Source organism: Dendrobates tinctorius, unplaced genomic scaffold (genome assembly GCF_039654945.1).
Source record: "Dendrobates tinctorius isolate UK_male_01 unplaced genomic scaffold, ASM3965494v1 ptg000075l, whole genome shotgun sequence".
Classification (NCBI taxonomy): domain Eukaryota; kingdom Metazoa; phylum Chordata; class Amphibia; order Anura; family Dendrobatidae; genus Dendrobates; species Dendrobates tinctorius.
Window position 1 is genome coordinate 1256928 of NW_027361743.1, and position 25350 is coordinate 1282277.

Consider the following 25350-nt stretch of genomic DNA (forward strand, 5'->3'; position numbering starts at 1 on the left):
ACTATCCTTATTCTCATATACAAGAGAAGTAATAGAATGAAACTGAAAGGGAGAAGATACATATTGGATATTAGAAAAAACTTTTTGACAGTGAGGGTGATCAATGAGTGGAACAGGCTGACACGAGAGGTGGTGAGTTCTCCTTCAATGGAAATCTTCAAACAGAGGCTGGACAGACATCAGTCTGAGATGGTTTAGTGACTCCTGCCTGCATTGATCAGGGAGTTGAACGCAATCACTCTGGAGGTCCCTTCCAGCTCTAACATTCTATGATTCTCCTTCTGTGTGTTGCAGTACTGACGTCAGCAGTATAATCAAGTGACCTGATCATGCTACTCAGGGCCGTCATCAGGGCATTACTGCCCTGACTGGCGTATGGGGCCCGGTGGGCCCCTTCTCATCTGCTCACCGGGCCCCTATCAGCAGGCTAAACCGGGGCCTTAGCTGTACCCGCACGTCAATAGTTATCAGCCACCAGCCAATCGGAGGCTGGCAGCTGACGTCACCCGCAGTGCGTATGTCACCGGCGTATGACGTCATTGTCAGTCACCTGCAAGTGCGCGCTTCAGCTGCGTGGAGGGAGCTTCGCCGCAGGATCGCGGCCAGGTAAGAAGAACTTGTTTTTTTTTGCTTTTTTTATTGAGAGCAGCGATCCGGGGGGCCCAGGGCAGACTGAGACACGGGGGGCAGAATGCTGGACATGGGGGCAGAATGCAAGACATGGGGGCAGAATGCAGGACATGGGGGCAGAATGCAGGACACGGGGCAGAATGCGAGACACGGGGGCAGAATGTGAGATATAGGGGCAGAATGTGACGGCGAGAAACAGGAGGGGGCAGAATGGACACGGGGCAGAATGTGACAGTGAGACAGGAGGAGGCAGAATGTGAGGCATGGGGGCGGAATGTGACAGTAAGACACAGGAGGGGGCAGATTGTGATAGTAAGACACAGGAGGGGGCAGGATGTGACAGTGAGACACAGAGGGGCAGAATGTGACAGTAAGACACAGGAAAGGGCAGAATGCGAGACATGGGGGCAGAATGTGAGACATTGGGACAGAATGTGAGACACGGGGCATGATTGGAGACACAGGGGACAGAATGGAGATATGGGGCATGATTGGAGACACAGGGGGAAGAATGAAAGAGATTGGGGCATGACTGGAGACACTGGGGACATGACTGGAGACACTGGGTGCAGGATTGGAGACAGATGGGGCAGGATTGGAGACAGATGGGGAAGGATGGAGACACAGGGGGTATTATTGGAGACACGGGGCAGGATTGCAGACATGGGGGCAAGATTGGAGACACAGGGGGCAGAATGGAGACACAAGGGGCATGATTGGAGACACAGGGCAGGACTGGAGACACTGGGAGCAGGATTGGAGACTGATGGGGCAGGGTTGGAGACAGATGGGGCAGGGTTGGAGACAGATGGGGCAGGATCATGGGGCAGGATGGATACAATGGAGACAGATGGGGCATGATGGGGAGATCATATGGGGCAGAATGGATACTCATGAGGATGGTATGGGAGAACATATGGTGGAAGCCAGGAATGAGACACACTGGGCCAGGATGGGGGATATTATTACCATAGGGGCTAATTAAGGGATATTATTACTGCAGTGATGTATTTATGTTATTTTTGAGTATACTGTTTTAAATGGGGGGCGGTCCTGTTACTGTGTAGAGTGATACTATGTCACCTTTTTTTCTTCATGTGGTGTAATGTAGAAGTTGGGAAAAAAATAAGTAATGTGTTCTGCAAGCAGAGCTCTAGATAACTGTGTTATTTCCTGCAGAGACGAGTCTTGGCTGGAAGAAGTGATGGCGATCTGTGCTGGATGAAAGATGAAAAACAAAAATGAAGGACTTCACCTAGAGACGTCACTGGTGAGTCAGTGTGTTACCTTTACACTGACACTATACACTGTATACTATAAACAGATTTCCTGTGTATAATGTCACCAGTGACCACTGTATTACCTGTACATTATATACAGAGCTCCTGTGTATAATGTCATTGATCACTGTATTACCTGTACACTAACACTGCATACTAAGTACAGATCTCCTGTGTATAACGGCACTTATGGTGATAGTATTGTGTTGTTTTTTTTATTACTGATCAGTAGTGTAGTATTCAGTCACTTTGTGGTGGTAATATGTGGTCTGGTCATGGTGCGGTGATATTTGTCCCTTGTATGTGGTATTATAGGTCACTATGTGGTGGTAATATGTGGTCTGGTCATGGTGCAGTGGTATTTGTTCCTTGTATGTGATATTATTGGTCATTTTAAATATTGAAAAATAAATAAAAATATACCTAAATTGTATTGCATATTTTAACAAATATTTAATAGGTTACAGAAGGGTAAAGCTCAGCCAAAAATGTCTACCGTGTTATGGTGGCGGCTTAAAAAATCTTTTGGCCAAAACAAAAGCTGCCGGCTTTATGTGTGATCTGGTGATGGGAACTGTTAATGTGTGATTGGTGAGAAGTGGAGCTTTTCCAAGAGAGAGCGGTGGGACAGACAGTTTGAGGGGTGGAGGCGAGGCTGGGTGGAGCCTGGGCGGAGTCTCAAGGGTGTCCCGAAAATTTTGCCAGTATGGGGCCCCGAAATTCCTAGTGGCAGCCCTGCTGCTACTGTCTTCGCCCTGACCCACAAGGGCCTAGATGGCCTGGAGTAAGATCTTCAATTGTCCTCGTACCTGATAGACATGAACATAAATTAATCCAGGGAGCCAGCATTTTACACCTTCTTTGAGATGGCTGTCAACTTGGGTGTCAAAATACAGCAGCCTGGGAGACACCTCAGACGGACTCTCCTGCCGGCTTTGTCAGGGGTAAATACCCCATCTGCCCCATAAATACACCATTGATGTCAGGGATCCCTGCAGTCGAACCCACAGCGATCAACAAGCTGTCCCTTATATTTTGTAAATGGAATATTATTTTTTGGGGGGTGGGGGTGGGGGAGAATAACACTTTAATTATTTTCGTCTGCATGGATAATCTCATGCCAATCATTTCAGGATTTTTTTCCTATGTATATTGTCATGTGCAGAAAATAGTGCATGTGACAAGCACATTATTTATAGTTGATACATTGTTGATGACTACACAGATCGGTGAAATGTTATCAGTCCATTTGCAGTAAACTCGGAATTCCAGTTACGATACATTTTATGCAAAATTTCCGCAGTGTTTTCTTACCCGTGGAATGATTAGGTAATGTAAGACTTGTGTGCTCATACTCCCTACGCTTCGTCAGCAGTCTGCGGGATTGGATAATTGAACGCAATGATCTAGCTTTCACACTAAATTAGTTTTACAATTTGAGTTTAATTAGCAGCATCTCTAATATTGGATCCTCAGCTGCCAAGTGTATGCCGGCTTGTAACAGGCAAATTAGCTAAGTGATCAATGAAGGCACAATTTAAAGAAGCGGTAAAGACTGACACAAAAGGTACACTTTATATTGGGATTTTTGCTATCCTTTATGATGCTATTATTTCATTTAAAATCCAGGAATAGGAAAGATACAGGTTCTGCTTTCTCTATGCTAGTTGTTTATTATATGACCACCTTAAAGGAACAGGACAAAGCTTATAGAATGGTAATAACATATAGTAAAATTAATGTGATAGTCTCAAGATATTTTCTTTTCTTGTACTCCATTATTGCATAAACTAGTCATAGGAAGGACGAACAGTAGAGACCCCCCATATCACTCTAGCCTTGGCTAACCCCATGTACATATACAGTATATTACATGGTCAATTCATCCAATAATGTCTATTTGTACTGCAGCCACCCACTAGGGGGTGAGAATTGTTGCCCAAAGCTTGAGTTTCAGCATGCACAACACTGTCTACCCTTTTAATAAAGCATGATATAGTTTGGACTCAATGGACATATGTCAGATGGACAGTCACTCACTTAATGAATTACCCCATGTCTTGCCTCTTGTCCAGCAATACCAAGTAGTGATGTATAAAATTGCCCCATGTTTCCCCTTCTCCACAAACACCAAGTAGTGATGTACAGAATTTCCCCATTCTTCCCCTTTCTCCTCCAATACCATGTAGTGATGTACAGAATTGCCCCATGTTTCCCCTTCTCCACTAGCACCAAGTAGTGATGTACAGAATTGCCTCATGTTTCTCCCTTCTACTCCAATACCAAGTAGTGATGTACAGAACTGCCCCATTTTTCCCCGTTCTCCATCAATACTATGTAGTGATGTTCAAAATTGCCCCATGTTTCCTCCTCCTCCAATAATGCCAAGTACTGATGGACAGAATTGCCCCATGTTTCCCCATTTTCCCCCAGTAACAAGTAGTGATGTACAGAATTGCCCCATGTTTCCTCCTTCTCCAATAATACGAAGCAGTGATGTACAACATCGCCCCATGTTTCCCCTTCTCCACCAGTAACGAGTAGTGATGTACAGAATTGCCCCATATTTCCCCCTTCTCCTCCAATACCAAGTAGTGATGTACAGAATTGCCCCATGTTTCCCCCTTCTTCTCCAATACCAAGTAGTGATGTACAGAATTGCCCCATGTTTCCCCCTTCTTCTCCAATACCAAGTAGTGATGTACAGAATTGCCCCATGTTTCCCCCTTCTTCTCCAATACCAAGTAGTGATGTACAGAATTGCCCCATGTTTCCCCCTTCTCCTCCAATACCAAGTAGTGATGTACAGCTTTGCCCTCCTTCCTTGTGCTCCAATTAGTTGTACAAAAACATTTAAAGACCATAAATCCCCCCACCTTGATGGCGCCCTAGACAGCTGCCCACTCTGCCTACTCCTTTCAACATGAAATGACTAATATCAGAAATTCTTAGACAGCATTCAGACTATATAGGTGTAGGGTCCCTTTAATACATATAAATGGAACAGTGATGATGTGAAGAAATTACTTACTCAGAGTCATCACCAGGAGGAGCCAGGAGAGAGAAGGGTAATATCAGGAGGTCAATGGAGTTATGAAGAGGGACCACTGCCAGTGCTTCTCAAGTCATTAAACCCTGACCAAAATTAGGAAAAAAAAACTAAATGAAAAGCAAACTCAAGATCCAAGCAGTGCGCAGAGACTTTGGAAGAGACACACAGCAGAGAGAGACATCCAGAGAGTGACCTCTCCTCCAATCTGGATCAAACCCTGGAGTTCTGCTCCACGGTGGAAACTTGGTGCCAGTCTCCTGCCCTGTGAGAAGAGATCGGTGCTTTGCAATCCTAATCTTCTGCTCACAGAAAGCAAGGCAGTTTGGAGAAGTGCAAGCTTAGCCCCAGTCTTCTGCACAAAGAGAAGAAATCAGTGCCAGCTGTAAAAGTCTGCAGCACAAAGGATGCAGACAGAGCAATCCAAGAAACTTTTGTAGAACCCATCTACATAACAGGCACAGGAAGGAAAGAAGAGCAAATACAAGCAGTAGACAGAGGAGGAGAAAGTCCTGCGCAAGCAACAGGCAATACAACTTCTATCTGGAGAGCTTCAGAGGAAGGAGGCAAGTATACCCAGAGAGAGTGGCACCTGGAGGACTATCTCCTAGAGAGGGGCACTGGAGGACTATCTCCTGGTGTTCTCCCAGTAGGAGCTACCTGAAAAGTGGAATTCTCAGACTTTATGATAGATTATTTACTAACATGGAGGATATAAGTAAGCATAGTCCTGAGATAGCTCAGGTTCCAGGGAAGGAGGACATCAGATATTTGATCAGAGGGTCCAGAAGCCAGATTGACTTTTTGCAGGAAGTCACCGAAGACATGTCATTGGATAGTCTTCTATATGAGAAACCAGAAGACTCCTATGAGAAGAGAGGAGGACCATCTCCTGATAACAAAGAACTGGATAATGTCCTGGACTGTATCCTGGACTCTTCTACATCAAGCCACCACCACCACTTGTGGTCTGACTGTAGTATTATTCCTGAGATACATGGTATAGAAGATGTTAAGACTCTTGCTGAGTCCAAAGGTGGCATGGTAGATATCAAAGTTTGGACAGAAGCCACAATATCTGGAAAGAAGGTAACTCAAGAGAAAGCCAGCCTGGAGGACTTTACTGGGAGCCGGAAATCTGTTAAAAGTGGTGCCCTCGGAGTTGATCCCAGTAAACCTCCAACCCTGGCACCTGAAGTACATCTCATAACTATGCCAAACTTGGATATGAATGTATTATACTCATCTACTCAGGAAACAGAGTTGGTGAAAGCAGAAGGTCATGAGCAAAGGTTTTCACCATCAATCCCATCACAGGAGTTGTCTTCATACACATCACAGATCTCCAGTTCACACCCTGAGGATGCCCAGGTCAAGCAGGAAGGAAATGAGGGCTTGTTATTTCATCCCACAGAAGAAAGTCCTCTGCTGCAGAATTATAAATTAGGCTCCTCTGGTCCTGGCACCCCAGAAGCTGACCCGTCTTTGGACTTTATCCTTTGCAAATCTGAGTCTGCAACCATGTATCAAGCCTATAGACCCAACAGGGGTAAACCAGCCGAAAACAAAATCCATGTTGTACCTTCTTCTAACCCAACTCAAGGCGTCTACCAGCCTTCAAGTCTTAATGGTCTACAACAGCATGGCATCCAGGCAGCAAGGGTGAGAGAGACCTTCCTACCCCAAATTGATCTACCATACGTCCAGTACATCAGGTAACTAATAACTGATCATTTTTAATTTCGTTCATTGTGTCCCCAAATATTGACCTAGATTATTAGAAATAACATCATCTGTTATAATATTATGTTTATGTCCTTTTAGGTCATATCATACATTTGATAAAATAAGTCACTTTTTTATATATTTTTTGGGGGTGGGTTATCTTACTTTTTTGGGAAATGAGAAAATATTGGAATGATAAACTCTCCTTTACGGTGCAGACAGGCTCTTTTTTTTGATTTATTGGCATTTTATGTGAATTAAAGGCTTATCTCATCTATTTTAGCCTCTGATGACCATCGCCTGGTTAAAATAATAAAATCAAATGTCACTCACCCTCTCCTGGGGTAGCGCTCTTTTTATTGGTTTCAGCTGTGGCATCATGACTACAGCACACATCACCGCTGCAGCCAATCACTCAGCTCAGTGGCTCGTGTAATCTACGTCGGCAGAGTCACTGATCTCAGTGATTGGCTGCAGCGGTGACTTGCGTTGATGTCACCGGTGTAGCTGCCAGTAAGCAGAGACTAGAGCAGGGTTACAGAGTCAGTGCTGGACTGGGGAAGGATGAGTAACATCTGGTTTTATTAATTTAACCCAGTGCTTGTCACCAAAGAGCAGAACGCTATAACCCAAAAAACCCTTTAAAATGTATTACCTATCTGTCGGATAAGTGATGTAAATGTGTGTACCCTTACCACAAATTTGGTTAAGGACTCCAGTTTTCCAACATAAATGTTATAACTTATCACGACACGTTAGAAAACCCCCTAACAGGCTGCAACAATCATCACAACTGTGACGTTGCAGCACACTGACACATATAGCATAAACTGAGAATCTCAAAGACATGTCTTTTATGACCATAGAATATCCCTTTAATGAACACCTATAGATTTCAAAAGCTGCCTCAACAGTTGATCATATTTTGTTGCTATCAGCTTAAAGGGGCTTTACATTTTCATCAAACCCCTCAACCCAGGAGCAGTTTGTTAAAAAAACAAAAAACATACTGAGCTTTACTCACCATCCCCGGGTCCAGCGCTGAGTCTCTGCCACTGCTACTGAGGAGGTTGAGGCAAAATGGAAATTTAAGAGAAGCTGTCATTAGGTTTTTACATATGGTAGTTATGGTGTGGCGGTGTAGGTGCTCGTCCCCCACTAATAAATAAAAATGATAGGGTTCCCATGTGTCAGTCATTAAAAATCTGGAAGAGACTCGGGGTGGAAATGAACGGGGGGGGGGCGTCAATATACTTGTAAGGGGAAGTCCATAAACTCATAAACTGACGCCCCCTGTGCACTTCCAGTTACATTTGCATATCACTTCTAAGCCAGGAACATGAGTGGTTCCCTTTAAATATTTGTAAGAAAAATCCAAATATTGATATTTTTATGGTGATGAAAAATGAAAAAAAAATCCTTGGGGTCATATGTTAGACATCTTATTTAATAACTTACGATAGCACATAACCTGGACCTTAAAGGGAATCTGTCAGTAGGATCAACCCTTCTAAGCCGTCTATATTGACATGTAGGACAGAGGAAGCTGAATAAAAAGAGACCTTGATATCTGTGATGCGATGTGTTATTCCAGAGAAATCCATGTTTTTCTTAAAATTGTTAAGATCTATGGGCCGGACATAGATCTCTCAGATAACCTGCCTCGAGAAACTATTTTTTTTTTTTTAAAAGGGGCATTATCAGTGTGAGACATGTAGAACAGAAGAGCAGACTGTCAGTCATTACATGTCTCACACTGGTAACACCTCCTTTCCTTTACAATAATCTCTGGAGGCGGGTTCTCAGGGAGATGTGTGTCCGGCCCACAGATCTTAACAGCTCATTTACATGAATTTCTCTGGAATAAAACGCCGGATCGCTGATATCAAGGTATCATTTTATTCAGCTTCCTATGACCTACATTCCATGTAGACGGCTTAGGATGGTGGATCCTACTGACAGATTCCCTTTAAGGACCTAGCAATTTTTTTGTTTGTTTCATTCTCACATTCCAAAAGCCTTAGCATTTTAACTCCTTTCTTCTGTTCACTATTTTTTTCTTCCTTCCTCTTCTTAAGAGTCAAAACGTTTGTGTTATTTTTCCATCACCATACACATATATGCAGGATTAGTTGTAGTTTTGTGTGGCACCTTCACCTTAACTATATAACTTTCTGGAAAACAAGCAAAATATTATAAAAGGGGAGAAATTGGGATAGAATCGCACAATTCCACCATTGCTTTTTCAGTTTCATTTTTACGCCATTAAATGTACAGTGAAAAGGAACTGACATCGTGAATTTCTAGGCCAGTGCCATTATCGTGATAGAAAACTGATATTTTTACGATATTTCTTTTTATCTTTTATTGTTTGTACTATTTATTTATTTTTATTTTTTTAATCTTGAGTTTTATAAAATTGGTTTGTGTTGCTATTTTTAAGACTCCGCCTTTTTCTTTTTTTGTTGATAGAGCTGTGTGAGGGTATGTACTAGCTTGTATAATCAGCATTTTGCGGGAACATACCACTTATTGATTGCTTTGTATTGTATTTTATCAGGGCGGTATATAGAGTTGAGTGACTTTGGTCGGATCGGGTTTCATGAAACAAAATTTGTTTCAGATGAAACTGGTCCGTCTAGGGCAAAAAAAGTCGGAGTTTCATCCGAAACCCGATCCCAATGCAAGTCAATGGGGAATAAAAGTCGGCATTGAGTGAATGAAAGCCTCCAGTTCCTGTAAATTCCCGGGCTGTCTAGCATGAACTGCATGCTTTAGATCTCCCCAGATTGGCTCAAAGATATTGAGATCAGGAGACTGAGATGGCCACTCCAGAACCTTCACTTTGTTCTGCAATAGCCAAAGACAGGTCGACTTGGCTTTGTATTTTGGATTGTTGTCATGTTGGAACAACCAAGTATGTCCCATATGCAGCTTCCAGGCTGATGATTGCAAATTTGCCTCCAGTATTTGCATTCATCTTTCCTACAACTGTGACCAAGTTTCCTGTGCCTTTGTATCTCACACATCCCCAAAACATCAGCGATCCACCTCCGTGATTTAAAGTACCGTAAGAATGGTGTTCCTTTCATCATAGTCCTTGATGTCCTCTAGCCAAATGTAACATTTATGGTTGTGGCCAAAAAGTTACATTTTGGTCTCTTCACTCCAAATTACCTTGTTCCAGAAGTTTAAAGGCTTGTCTCTGTGCTATTTTGCTTTTGTTTTTGTTGGTCGACCTGACCGTGGTTTTGTTTTTGCAGAGCCTCTGATTTTCCATTTGTAAATCATAGTTTGAACGCTGTTGACTGGCATTCCTTGGATATCTTTTTGTATCACTTTCCTGTTTTATACAGTTCAATTACCTTTTCCCGTAGATCCGTTGACCATTCTTTTGCTTTCCCCATGACTCACAATCCAGATACATCAGTGGCTGGATGAAAGATGCAAGAGTCACTCAGCTTTTATGCACACACACTGGTTACAAGCAAACCCATTTGTGTCAACTTCTGTGCATGTTATCAGTTCAAAATCGCCAGGGTATGTGAACTTTTGATCGGGGTCATTTGGATGTTTTGGGTTGTCATTATGATTTAAAAAGAGAAAACACAGTAAATAATAAATGGCTTCACCCAACCACTAACCATGAGTGGAGAAAATTTTTTGCTGTTATCATTCATATTCTCTGAAAAAAGGTCAAGAAAGCAAAAACTCTGCCGGGGTATGTAAACTTTTGAGCACAACTGTATCGGTTGCTGAGGTCCTTGCATATTTTACTTATTATCCTGGAGGAAATTAACACGGGGTCACTCTGCCACTTGATGTAATGTGATTCATAGTATTGTTCTTGACTTCTCGCCTGTGATAACATTCACTATGCAGAACACAAGGATCCAGGATAATGGCACAGGGTGAAATTCTGCAGTTACACAGTGATCTTCCTCGTTCACTTTTTAGTGCTTACAGATCTTTATAGTATCATTTACCCATACTACTTCCACACTACTTATAATACTAAAAGCAATATGATTTTATCAGATAATTCTTTCATATGCGGGGCACACAACTTAGAATCAGGTGACACCATGAATAAGCCACGTTTTGGCAATCACCAAATTATCCCATGTAAATAGGTCTGTTATTTACAGCTTTTATTGTATGCTAAAAATTATGTGAGAACATGATATTGCAAACTTGTATAGCCATAGAAGAAAAATCAGAACTTTGTAAAAAAAAAATGTTTTGTTCGCGTTAATTAAACCTTAGACTCAAAATACCCTCATTTTGCGCATGACAATCTCTCAAACAGCTTCATCAAGTCATTACCTAGAATGGCTTCCAACAGTCTTATTCAAAGAGGTGCTGAATACTTGTTGGTTGCATTTCCTTCACTCAGTAAACACTCTCAGTTGGGTTGAGGTCAGATTGTTATGGAGGCCATGTCCTCTGGAGCAGCCTCTATCCCTTGCCTTCTTGGTCACATAGCCATTACATAACCTGGAAATGTTTTTGGCCATTGTCGTGTTGCTACACAAATGATGGTCCTCTAAGAACAAACAAGATGGGAGGGCATGTTGTTAGGGCCTGTGGAACCCACCAAATAATATGAAAGGAGATATGAGGTGCGTTCGCAGCCTGGGGTCCACCGTGCAGAGATGGAATCTGCTGCTGAGTAATGGCGGAACTAGATGGTGGCTAAACGCTTGCTCACACGTGGGTTAACTTCACCCAGTGTGAATAGAAACGAACTCTGTTGCTCCACAGAGCCGCAGAAACAAACGCCGGAGCCTGTTGAACTCACAGAGCTCGGCTGAGTGAGCGCTAATTAGGGGTCACAGAGCCCTGTCCTAGAGACACTAGACTAGAGCTCCTCTAGACCATCAGTGCTCGGCGCCACGGCTGCGGTGCCAGCAAAAGGTAACAATATATATATATATAATCGCACCAGGTGCACACAGTGTCGCTTCAGCAAACGCCACTAACCACCCAGGATGGGGAGGAAAGCGCTAGAGGTGCGCACGGCATCGGACGGTGGTCACAGCTACCTGATGCAGTACGACTGTGCCCGTAGCAGGGAGGCACAGTCAGACGCTGGTGTGCGTAGAGTACTGGGAGCACAGTGGCTTGAGCATAGCCACCCATTGACGCTGACTCTCTCTCTGGATCCCTAACCAACATGCGTATCAAGGGGAGGGGAGTCTTAATGAGTAAGTCACCAGATACATGAATCCATCCTGATACATACAAATAAGCATAAGAGTCTATACTAGATTCTTTTATAGTGGCGTCCTTCCGGGACCTTCCCAGTGGTGGACCAATCCGAACAGGAGCGGGACCTGCGCATGTGACCTCCGACGTCGAATGGGAGGTCGTCCCACAGGCATGCTCAGTACCCAAAAGATAGGACTTAGTCCCAGAAGTGTCTACTTGCTGATGACTCAGGAATGGAGTTATAGCAGAGCCAGAAGAAGCAACCAGACGCCTAGCATCAGCCTGGGCAAGACACCTGGAGCGACGACCCTGCTGAGCAGGAATTTCTGCGGCTGCAGAGGAATGGGAGACTGCTGAAGGCAAGGCTCGGGATCTCTGCTGTGCAGCTACAGAAACCCGACGCCTAACACATGTGTTTGCAGATTGCTCAGGTAGATTAAATCATCTACAGTTTCACCAGCAATGCCACCCCATACACACATCATCATCACACCTCCCCTCCCCCCATGCTTCCCAGTGGGCACAACACATATAAAACTATCAACTTACCTTTTCTGCATCTTACAAACATGATAGTTGCTACCAAAAATCATCAAACCACAGTTCAAATTTCCACTGATCTATGTTATGATAGTATAGCAACTCACTCGGGAAAATAGGTAACACACTAAAAGTGCAACTGTCCCTACCAGTTCCTGTACAGACTAGAAATCCTGACCACATAGTCCCTAGTGGTTCCTGTGTGAGCCCTAACCACAGACTTGACAATGGTAACTCTGACCTATGCCATCTGAAAGGCGGTCAAGTGCTTCACCTTCCTCCTAAAGAACTACAGGACAGAGCAGAGTGCAAATTGCCAAAGTGTGCTGACAAAAGTTAAGATACCAGAGACAGTAAAACAAAACACAAAATGCAAAATAAAGGATTAAGTAAGTTCTGTTAGAAAGTATGTCGCCAATTTCTAAAAAAGAAACAGAAGCTAAATGCAGGATAAAGAACTTAAACAGCCAATAGATAAAACCTAGCTAGTCTTTCACTAACTGGCTTAAACTATGGCTGGACAACCAAATGAGACTATCACCAGGAGGAAATACCAGCAGGTGGAAAGTATACAAAGTCGTACCTGAAAGGTGATAGAGCAGACAAATGAGTAAATGAAAACACTTGTTTTCCTAAAGAGAATAAAGCAAGAATAACAGAAACTAAACACCCGTAGAAAAGGTGTATGTGCTGTGGCTCGGCGAACAGAGAAGCCAACCACAAAGCACAGGCTCAAAGGTTCGAACACAGAACCACGACAATCTAATTATTATTATTTTATTATTATGCATTTATATAGCGCCATTTATTCCATGGCGCTTTACATGTGAAAAGGGGAAATATAGACAAGTATAGTAAACGTGTAAGACAAGGGACACACAAGTACATAAGGAGAGGGGACCCTGCCCGCGAGGGCTCACAGTCTACAGGGATGGGTGAGGATACAGTAGGACACATATTTTTATTTTTTAGTTCCTTCCTATTTAGAAACACCCAATTAAGAAACAAGAAACACAGGCACTGCTATACATCAAGTTAACAAGGATTTTATAAATCCACCACAACTGAAAAATTCTGCAACACTCACCACTGATGAAAAGCTTCTCTTACACAACACGACCCACTGATGCAAAGTAACAGATTGGCAACAGATGTTTTGTATGTCTTCATTCTTCCTCTAGGGCTAACGCAAATGTGGAGATATGCGAAACAGTTGATGCCAATCTGTTACATCCTATGTCCAGATGACGCAATCTAATGTTCAGTCCTTCTGTTGTTTGGCCCAAATTTGACCATGAAGGCCTTCTTCCTGCGGTCTCCTGTTGTGAACTCATTTTCTGGTTTACCTCTGGCTTCTGGTGAGGGTGGTGGAGCTGGATGTGTTGACAGAGGAGTCGTGAGTTCTCCATCCGGGCTCCCTCTGGTGGTGACAGCAGGTAATGAAGCTGATCTAAATGTCAGAGACCTGCCACCTGAGGAGGAGGACTGTGAGTGGACATCAGGAGTCTCTGACTGGATTTAAGACAGCAGACTCGCTTATTTTGTGCTGGTGATTTTTTCCTGCCCTGAGGTTCTGGTTTCCAGTTCTGTTCCTGCCTTCTCAAGCTAAGTGTGCTCTGATATTTTTTCACATGAGATTTGGTCTGGTTTACTCAGATTTCGTGGTCAGCCAGCCCCTGCTGGGGCTGTGCTGAATTTTCATTCTTATGTCTCTGTTTATGCCAGTTTGCTTTTTTGTCCCTGATCAGATTGGTCTCTTTTTTTGCTCTGTCTTCAGAATATACCAGAGTGCTGATATAAGGAATTGAAGTCTTGACTTCAGGGTTTTTGTTATCAGAAAGTGTTGGACATTTTTTGGCAGGGTTTTGTGCGTGATTGCAGACAGCATCTTTCCTTTCCTGTCCTTTCTAGTTAGTGTGGGCCCCATCGTTTGCTCAGCCTATTTTTCTATCTGTTTGTGTTTTCATCTTGTCTCACCGACAATACATGTTTGGGGGCTGTCTATTGCTTTGGGGTCTGCTCTGGGGCAGTTTAGATTTCCCCTTTTCTTGCTTTAGGCTTATTTAGTTCTCCGGCAGTGACGAGGCATCTAGGATCATTGTAGGTACGCTCCACGGCTACTGCTAGTTGTGTGGATAGGATCAGGGGTCTACAATCCACTTAGTTACCAACCTCTCTGGTTTTCTGGGGCTGAGCTTGTTTTTGCTTTTCCTTCTCGGTGACTCATTCATAACAGTCTCCTCTGGACAGTTATGTTGAGATGTGTCTACTACCTGATGTCTGTGCATCATTTATGAGGTGCTGTCAATTTAGATTTTCTGAGGCTGGTGGTTCTGATGGACTTATCCTCTGCAGCATAGTAAATTTTTCTTCTTCCTGTTCTGTCGTGATAATTATGAGAGCCAATTTTTGTTATGATGATTGATGGTTTTCATGACTGAACTTGAGGATACTTAAGGTGCAAGCAATTTTCCCGATTGACTGACCTTCAAGTATTAAAGTCGTGTTTGACTTTCATTTATCTTTAGTGAGTTGAGTGGTCCTTGCCAAATTCTTGCTTAGAACAGTTTTGGAATAGGGCTCAGCACTGTATGGAGCTGCGTACCAACACTGCCTCTGCAAAACACACCTGGTGGTCGCAAACACTTTCTGAAGGCTACAAATGAAATCCACAAATGTACTCTTGATAACTGTTCATTAAAAGCCATTCCAGGTGACTACCTGATAAAGCTGCTTGAAAAAAAATGTCAAGTGTGTGCATGTAATCATCAGAGTAAAAGGGTGGTACTTTGAGGAATCTAAGGTTTTACGCATATTCTAGTTTGTTTAACGTGTGTTTCTTTACTTCTTGCTTCCATATGAGTTCCTTCACGGTTTTACTGCCTTCATTCTGAATCTACAATGGGCGCTTTCCAATAGGACAAGAAAACCATTGTATGAACACATGTGCCAACATTTGACCAGTACAGCATGACATTTTGACCCCTTTTTATTGCATTTTTAGAAGGAGGTGCAGTGCTAAAACATTGTTTTGATTATTCTTTACACCATTTATTATATGGGTTAATTAATTTTACATTTTCTAAAATTGGCCTTTTACTTACAATGCTAAATATTTTTATCTTGGGATTGGGATAAGGCTGCTTATTTGATTTTTTTCATTTTTTAACAGTTTTTAAAACCTTTTTATAATTACTTTTCACTTACTTTTTTAGTTTTCCTCGGAGTCTTGAACCTGCAATCATTATTGCGGTATTTAGCAAAAATCACTATCTCCTACGAAGCCCAACCAGAGGCCTATGGAGAAGCCTAAAGTGCAGAAAACTTTATAGAAACCCTTTTAATAAATCATTGTCATTAAACTTAAATGCAAAATGTCTTAATATCTTTTTAAAAACTTGTCAGCCTCCAGAGGACGAAGGCTTCAGAAGTTAGATTATACATCGATACGTACAGTACCAATGAGGCTTAGTAGAACTAACTTTCTATGCATGGTACTGATGATCCATATTATATTCCTTACTCACACTTTTATGCCTATTTTTATATCCAAAGGTCCGAAGATCCCGATCAAACGTCACAATATGGCTTTGACTCATTACCACAGAAGATCTGTTTGATTTGTGGAGATGAGGCATCTGGATGTCATTATGGGGTCCTCACCTGTGGAAGTTGTAAGGTATTCTTTAAGAGAGCCATAGAAGGTAAGAATTCTATTACGTAATTTTTAGATTTTAAATGGGTTTTCTTGACTAAAAGTATTGACATCTTATCCTTAGGATTAGAGTTGAGCGACTTTGGTCGGATCGGGTTTCATGAAGCAAAATTTGTTTCAGATGAAACTGGTCCGACTAGGGCAAAAAAGGTCAGAGTTTCGTTCGAAACCCGACCCCAATGCAAGTCAATGGGGAATAAAAGTCGGTATGGAGTGGATGAATGTCATCCACTCAATGCCGACTTTTATTTCCCATTGACTTGCATTGGGGTCAGGTTTCGGAAGAAACTCCGACTATTTTTTGCCCTAGTCGGACCAGTTTCATCTGAAACAAATTTTGTTTCATGAAACCCGATCCGTCCAAAATCGCTCAACTCTACTTAGGATAGTTCAAACATCTGTCACTTCCACCGACTACCTTTTTTCCGGTTCTGGTGACTCATTTTTATGGGACACTTCTAGCATGGTCAGTAATGGACAGCCCATTTAACTATGCTTGAAACCTCATAGGAATCAGTAATTAGTTGCCTTGACTTTGTGTTAACCATATAGAAATGGGTTTTACCAACCTGACAACTTCTTTAATGAAGAGTGAGTGTGCGAACCCCGTGTCATTTGCTAAAATTCATGACCTTGGCCATTTTTTTTTTAAGCGTAATTTAGTTATGACACAGATCACCAAATATGTTATTTGTAATCTGCACCTTGAGTTCTTCGAAAGGCGGACTCTCTGTGATTTTCAAGGATGATTGTAATGGTAAGCACATTCCTCTGGAAGAAGATATGGTAGAAAAAAAGTTTTAGTAAAAGAAAAGTTCACTGTGATTGCGGTCAGTTTGGTCATGGTCTCGGACATAGTTGGTCGAGGCTACGTTCACATGTGTATAGAAATATATTTTCCATGGTTCATAAATTTGAGATGTTTCTTTGCAACAATCTGTGACTCAAGCTTTTGGGTTTTCTTTCCTTCATTGTCTTCTGTGCAGGAAGGTAAGTAACTGCTTCTGTAGGTGAAGTAGCGGCATGGTCAGTTTGGTCTCCCAAAATATTACTAGATCTTCCATAAGCCCAGGCTTTAACACAATAGTGGGCTCCTCAGGTCCAGCAACTATTATTCTCGGGAGCACTGGCCAACTGAAGACACCAATGAACTGCATTGAAATGGAAGAACTTGAGCGGTGGTGGGACCTCTTCATGAAGTTTACAACATTGGCAAACGAGAGGGTAAATCCAGAAAAGGAGAAATGTCCATTATTGCTCTCACATACAATACATGGGTAGTAAGAGGGGTGATCTATAATTGGCCTCTATTGGCTTCAAATAGAGACTCTCCATTATAAATAATTTTATAAAAAACAGCGTTGATAACTAGCCTTGCAGAAGCTGACAGCTGAGGGTTGCAGCCCCCACCTGTGAGTTTTGCTTGAATGGTTAGCTAGCAAAAACACAGTGGAACCCACACCATTTTTTTTTTAATTATTTATTTACAGCTCTGTAGCCAGCTAATGAATGCTCCCATCCGCCGCTGCTGCTCTGGCTGTTATTAGCGGCGGCAGATGTCAGATGATGGGAGCTGTAGTAACATCAGCTGACACCAGTGACCGGAGCTAAACTTTATACCTCCAATCACAGCTGAGTGCTCAAGCTGTCTTTTCACAGCGTGGGAACCGTGGCTCTCTGACCATTGGGGATGATTTCACCGCTGATCAGAAGTAGTGTTTGCCGCGCTGTCATGAACATGGCAACGTTGCAAACACTGGAATGGGATCCGAGTTTGGGTTAGGGTGCTGTTCTGGTACCCGAACTTTTTGTAACTGTTCGGCTAAACCCTCTGGACCCGGACATCCAGGTTTCTGCCCATCTCTAATGGAGAGGAATTGATGTTTTAAATCAACAAATTAAAGGAAAATATGTTGCTCATTCTTTTCTCAGGACTCACCTGGCTTGAATGATTGTAAGGGAGTGTAAAAGATGTTTCCCTCATATTCTATTTCCAAATGCAAAGTGAATGAACAAAAGCGAAATCTAAATCACATCAATATTTGAGGTGACCAAGTATTATCTGACAAACAAGTAGGTGGGAGGGCAGGTCTAAATTTTGTCCTGGGGTCTATCATAATCTATAAAAAACAAAAGAAAAAAAGGCATACCTGCCCAGGCCTCCAAACAAATGAACAAACAAATCAGTGTGCAGTAGACCCAATTAAAGATGACGGCAACACAGGTGCAACAATACCAATGAGACAACCACACTCAACCTACCAATCCATGGAGGGGGAGGTTGTTTGGTTTATTAGTGCACAAAAAATAATCTGTATGTGGTGCTGTTCACATAGAGGTAATGCAGAGCATCTGGCTTACAGCCTATTAGTGACGCCCATACTATTAGATCAGGTGGGCTATCCAGTGCTAACCAAAATGCATCCCATGTGAATAGACACCACAGTTTACCGAGCCATCTGTGCCCAACTGCACCCTGAATGACAAATAAAGTGCAAAAAACATATATAAATATATGTGAGGTATTAGTTGATATTATGGTCAAAATATGGAAGCTCGCAACTAACGTCAAGTGTCCTCACACTTGCAAGTCCTATCACTAAACAGCAAAACCACAAAAAGAGGACTTTGAAATCCTCCAAAAAATTTTCAAAAAACACTAGGAAAAAGGAAGAGATGCTTACCTGCCCAGGCCTCCAAACAAATGCATTATCAGGGTACAGTGGACCCAATTAAAGATGGCGGCAACACTGGTGCAACAATACCGATGATACAACCACTCTCAACCTACCAACATATGGAGGGGGTGGTTGTTTGGTATATTAGTGCACAAAAAATAGTAGTTAGCACTGGGCAGCCCGTCTGATCTAAAAGTATGGGCGTCACTAATAGGCTGTAAGCCAGATGCTCTGCATTACCTGTATGTGAACAGTGCCACATACAGACTATTTTTTGTTCTGTTTGGAGGTCTGGTCAGGTAAGCATCTCTGCCTTTTTTCTGGTGTTTTTTGAATAATTTTTGTAGGATTTCTAAGTCCTCTTTTTGTGGTCTATCATAACCTAGTTACACTACTGGTCTTCTTCTAGGTAATCTTCTACTTGTAAATAGTTTCTTAGTTTTTGAAGGAACTCTGCAGGGAGGTTGTTTCAAACATTTTGGAGAACCAACCACAAGTCTTCTGTTGATGTCGCTTGCGCAAATGCTTATGTATCTTCATGTAATCCCAGAGAAACTTAATGATGGAGAGATAAGGGCTGTCACTTCCAGAACTCCTGTGAAAAAAAACAAGGCCGGCACCTGAGGAGCAAAAGTCAGGAAGGGACTGCAAATAACGAGTAAAAGTGGGTGGTTGACCTATCAGGACTGACAGGAGGCATGGAAGAAGTAGACCTTGTTTTGTAGAGTGAGACCACCGTAAGATCGTGACGTGAATGGAGCAGACCTCACTGGTAATTGGGTGTGGAAACTGTGCAAGGAAGAGTAATGATTACAAGTCGGCATACTGAGTGTCACTAAGGAAAAGCTGGGCCTGCAAAGTTCCCGAAGTTATTTGTTTTGTTACACCTATATATTGGAAGACTTTATGAATAAATTTCAAGTTCTTTTAAAGAAGCTTCTTTGTCACTTCAGTGTTTTTTGGGGGGAGCCCTTTACCCTCTGGCCTCCTTACACTATGATGAAATTATGCATCTGATGTTTGATCTAATTCTAAACCTTTTCTCTTAACGTTAGATATCTTTTTGACATTGAATCTTTTCTTTTTGACTCAAATTTTACAAAAATCCACATTTTGCCAAAACGCAGATTTTTTTGTACTTTGCTTCCGCGTGGATTCTGTGAAATGACGGTTTCTGGTGGCAATTTATCAGAAACATAACGTTCCTTGAAAAAAATTAAAAAATCCTTATCTCACTTCACCGATGACATCTCCAGCTCCTCCGCAAAGTCACTATCACCCATCGGGTCCTTGCCGAATCTTCTAATCTTCCGCCGCTTGTGTTAGAATCTTCAGACTTCTAGGTGTGACGGCAGCCAGGAGGGTTCTGCACAGGCGTGTGAGAGATCAATGCATCATTGCGTGGGTTTTTTTTTCTAAGTAAAGAGTGAAAGGTCAATCTAAGAGGAAAAACTAGCAGGTTTCTTTGAGACATTTTACAAAACTGCCTATTTGTATGTGTACTATTGATTTGAGATAAAAAAATAAAACAATGGTCACTCTTTAAAGATTACCTGTCACGAAGTCTAAAATGACCAGTTTTTGCTCTTTTTTGATTCCCACTGTTCCTTTCTCTTTTTAAAATTCACCATCCTGAGATAACGACCTTTTTATTTAGTGCTATTTTTATGGACTTTACTAAAGTGGCATGGCTCAAAGGGTAATAATGCAAAGCAACCCAAAGACACGCCCCAGAGGAGCCTTTGATCAATGCCCCTTTGTAAAGGCAATAAAAAATTGACAGAAATAAAAAGACCTATATCTCCGGAAACTAAAGTGAATTTGAAAAAAGGAAAAAACTTCAGGATACTCCTTTTGAGAAAGCACCTAACGCGAAACGTGCATCAGGGGGTCTGCAGGGAGACGCACAGACAGACCGGTGACCATGGGTAAGCGGTACTTTCATTTTTATTACCACATTTGGCTTACTAATTTGTATATCTTCTGTATGTGCACCTTATTTACTTGCCCTATTTTGATATACATATGTATTGCTATATACCTACCTATCATTCTCTATATATGAGTGATTAGTGTATTTAATATTTTTTGGTCTCTGCTGTTTTCTGTGTACTCCCGTATATACCTGCAGTACTCTTTTTGTCCCTTTTTCCCTCCAGTGGCCTATATTGTTGGCATTTAATATTCATATGGATTAATAAAGAATATATTTGTCTTTTATTGTTGGTGTTATTTTTTGCTCCACATGTGTTATGTTGTTTTACCCAGGATACCAAGATGAGCGGTGGAAATAAAATTAGGGTAAAAACTATCTACATCAGAAAAAGGTACGAATAGTCAGCTCACCCATGAGAAAATCCACTGCAAGGATACTTGTAATGCAGCAAGAGATCAGCAGAAGCAAAAGTGATTGTCCAACATCAGATTCTTCTGTTAGAAGCCATAACTTTATTATACTAAAGATATATATGAAAATTAGTCACAACTTCACATCCAAAAAAATTAAAGTACAACAGGACGGCCTGTTAAGTCTTATCCTGTGAAAACACCTGACTAGAAGAAACCAATCACTGACAGAACCAGCAATGAGACTGATAGGACTGACTGTTTGTAAAAGTGTTTATATATAACTAATTGCAATATCAATTGATGTAATACAGAGCTCTAAGTTTTGTTCATAACGGTATTGTTCTGTCCTCACTAAATGAAGCACAATTCATGTAGCTATAAAAGCAGTTAAACCACTATACCGGGGTCCAATAAGGAGACTGTAGTTGAAGCTGTGCTTTATTGAATGTGATGGTATATTGACGCGGTGAAACTACAAGTAAAACATATATATACACTCAGTCAATACAGGGTACATCAGGAATTCGTATATACATAATACATTATAAATCAACATCTGCACTAATAGCTAACCAAGGGAAGGACTAATTAACCAGGCTAATATGAGACAGGAATTAGATGCAGGAAGCATAAATACATACCAGCGATGCTATCACAAGGGGAGAAGAGAAATGAGATGCTTCCTGAATGCAGGCAGAAGGAAAATGGAGAACTGGAGGGAAATGGAGGCTGAACTAACCATAAACCTTTGCAAAGGCTACCAGGATGCATTGCAACTTACCAGAATGCACTGCAATGGAGGGAAATACAAGCAAAGTGAAAGTAAAACAACACAATAACACTGTGGTTATGACTCTGGTCACTAGAGGGAGCCAGAAACACTGTAAACATTAACAAGCAGATAATCAAAGATTATGAACTAAATGTCGGAGACAGAACAGGTATATTAAATCCTGTTGAATATTAATGCCTAATGGGATCTTGTTTGTAATATGTAGATCCACCAAGTCTTACAATTTAGTAGCTGTAGTTTGGAGTCTCCTTTGTTGTGAGTTCATTTTCCCCTTCAACATTGAGGTCTGATGAACTCCCTCTTCTGGTGAAGGAAGGTAGTGAGGCTGATTACCAAGCAGCTGGGCAGGATGATGATGACTGGGCGACGGGAATTGCTGACTGGATATAAGGCAGCCGACGCCCTTCTGCCTTGCTGGTGATCTCTCTGAGGGATTCTAGGAGACCAGTCTGATTCCTGCTCCTCAAAAGCTAAGTTTTCTGCTCTGTTTTTTGCATTTGTGTTTTTTTTTTGTTTTTCCTTGTTTTTCTGGATTTCTGCCATTCCCTGCTGGGGTGTGCTGAATTCCTTTTTGCTCTGTCTTCAGAAAATACCTGAGTACTGATATAGTCTTTTTGAAGCCTAGCGTCTTCAGGGCTTTTTTCCCTATCAGCTGTTGGCTCTTGTTTTGATAGGGTTTTGGCGGATTACAGACAGCAGCTTTTCTATCCTGTCCTTTGTAGTTAGCTCAGGCCCCATCGTTTGCTCAGCCTATCTTTCTATCTGTGTGAGTGTTTTTTCATCTTGCTTCACCGTCATTATATGTTGGGGGTTGCCTATTGCTTTGGGGTCTGCTCTGGGGCAGTTTAGATTTCCCTTTCTGTCTTTAGGCTATGTAGTTCTCCGGCTGTGATCGAGGGGTCTAGGGCACCGTAGGAACCCCCCACGGCTACTGCTAGTTGTTGTTGTTAGGTTCAGGGGTCTGCAATCCGATAGCTGCCAACTTCTCTGGTTTTCTGGACTTAGCTAGTATTTCTGTTTTTGCCTCCTACGGTGACTCATTCATAACACTCCTTCTCTAATCGGTTGTTTAACTCGATCTATCCCGGTTACTTGAAAGGAAGATACATTGCCACTATGCACCTCGGCAAAATGGTTAGATGCTGCTAAGCATTTGTACAGCACTTTATTCACAGCATTTCAAATGTGCCTTCTTATACTGACCTAATGAAGACTAGGGGAGAGAATATCTCCCACAGTTGGTGCTCTTTTTGCTATGAATCTCACAGATCGAGAAAAGATCTGTTCTAATTTCTTATCTTGATACAATATCGGGAAGCGTTTTTGAATAAAATTGCTAACAGCTCCAAACTGAGGACTGAAAGTTGTAATAAAAGTGATGTGATAATAATTCTCTTCTGGTTTGTTCTCATTTATCTTAGATTATAATAACATTGAATCCTAATTTTTTATTGTGAACTATATTATTGGCTCTTGTAAGCAAGCATCTATTTGGGATATTTTCGTTGTCCCAGTCGTTTTTTAAACTGTTCTACTACTTGTTGGTAGCAGGATTCATGAGTTTCTTTTTTATCTAAATAGTTCTCCTATCGGAATGTTTTTAATAACATGTTTGGAGTGATACAATGTGGTTTCCAGAGTGGAATTAGTGGCATTATCTTTTCCACAGGGAGAAATAATCACTCCTTCTGAAAAACTTTGGGTCAATGTTATATCCCAAAAATTTATAGTTTTATCCTAAATAAGAATTGTAAATTTTAAGTTCCTGTTATTGTCATTAATGTATTCTAAAAATTCTGATGCCAGTTCTCTAGGTCCACCCCCATATCAGGAAAAGGTCATAAATATAATGACCATGCCACCTGATATGGTAGGAGGAGGAATGGACTTCGGAAACAAGAAAGTTATTCCCATCTGAACATATAAATATTAGCAATAGATAGAGAGAAACTCGCCCCCCCATAGGAGCACCTTGATTCTGGAGAAAAAATTGTCTATTGAAAGAAAAATAATTACCGTATATCTTAATAGGAATTACACTGACATGACCATATATTCTTGTATTTGTCGGCAATAAGTACTGTATTTTTCAAAAATGATTTGAAAGTGTTTGTAAGGGTAAATTATGTCGTTTTGAAGGATATAATGTGATGATATAGGATGACATCTATACACAGGTATCAGGTCACAATGTTCGATCGAGTGATGAAATTACCTGTTTGGTAATTCTAATATGTCCCAGTAAAATGGAGACTAAAGGTTGCTAATGTAGATCTACCCAGGAACTACGTTTGTCACTTAAACTGACAATGCCTTCCACTATTGGTCTTAATTGGGGAGGAAATTGACTTTTATGAATTTTGGGTTGTGAATGAAAAATCGGAATAATAGGAAATTGTACTAATAGATCTCCAGAGAGTTTCTTGTCTAAGGCTCCGTCCTAAAGCTAAAACAGTACTGGAATTATGACTTACTTTACAGTAAATGTCACTATTGGCCAACGATGCCATATTCAATTTTTCATAGAGTCCCGTATTAAGGGCAACCACTGCCCCTCACTTGTCTGCTCTCCTAATATGGAGATTGGCCTTAGACCTGAGAGCTAGCAATGCTTGTTTTTTTTTTCGTGAGGTTGCACATTGTCGGTTGACTACGGATCTGTTGTTTCAAAGTGAGAAAATCTTCAAACGTTTTTTTGAAATGTGTCCAATATGGAGTTAATAAGATAATAATAAGGATTCTTTATTACAAATGTTCCATTTAAGTCTTTATTGTCACGGGTGTGTCAGAGGCTGCAGACTGTCGCTCTGCATCTGACTGCAGAAGGTCTCAACAGTTTGCCTTGCAGACTGCTTCCTGGTCCTTCTGTCTCTAGGACCCTGTGGCAACCTTCCCCTGGCTCTAGTTGACACACCTAGACCGGGATGTTTATAACTCCCAGCTTGCTGCTGGGAATTGCCAGTGATATCTCCATTTCCATTTCCCTGTTGAGACTTGGAGCTATAGCAGTCGGCTATCTTCTTCTTGGTGTTTGGAGGACATCTGTGTTTCTCTCTGAGTCTATTCAAGCTAAGTGTTCCCCTTGCTTGTGTATCCCATCTCTCTTTAGTGGTTTCAAGCAACCTGACCCCTTTAGACTAGCATTTCTTCTGCAGTGTTGCTATCAGTGTGTCAAGAGTGGGAGAAGAGGGTTGCATTGACAATCCAACACAATGGGAAGCACTTTGAACACATTTTATAAGTGGTCATAAACTTGTAAATAACTCGCGAAATAAAAAGTTACGTTAAAACCAAGCACACCATTGTTTTTCTTGTGAAATTCTCAATAAGTTTGATGTGTTACATGACCCTCTTCCCATTGAAAAAAATAAAGTTGGATC

At 41.6% G+C, this 25350-nt stretch overlaps 1 protein-coding gene and 1 long non-coding RNA gene across 2 annotated transcripts in view; one reads left to right on the forward strand and one right to left on the reverse strand.

Annotated features, from left to right (window-relative positions):
• LOC141096387 (uncharacterized) overlaps positions 1 to 5046 on the reverse strand; it is a 72388-nt gene extending 67342 nt beyond the window's left edge. The window contains exon 1 of the long non-coding RNA XR_012233681.1: positions 4942 to 5046. This is a non-coding gene — a long non-coding RNA (uncharacterized lncRNA). The remainder of the gene's footprint in view (positions 1 to 4941) is intronic.
• A 618-nt stretch (positions 5047 to 5664) lies between these two features.
• PGR (progesterone receptor) overlaps positions 5665 to 25350 on the forward strand; it is a 132670-nt gene continuing 112984 nt past the window's right edge. The window contains exons 1-2 of the mRNA XM_073582940.1: positions 5665 to 6674; positions 15991 to 16139. Coding sequence (XP_073439041.1) covers positions 5665 to 6674; positions 15991 to 16139 — 1159 coding nt within the window. The remainder of the gene's footprint in view (positions 6675 to 15990; positions 16140 to 25350) is intronic.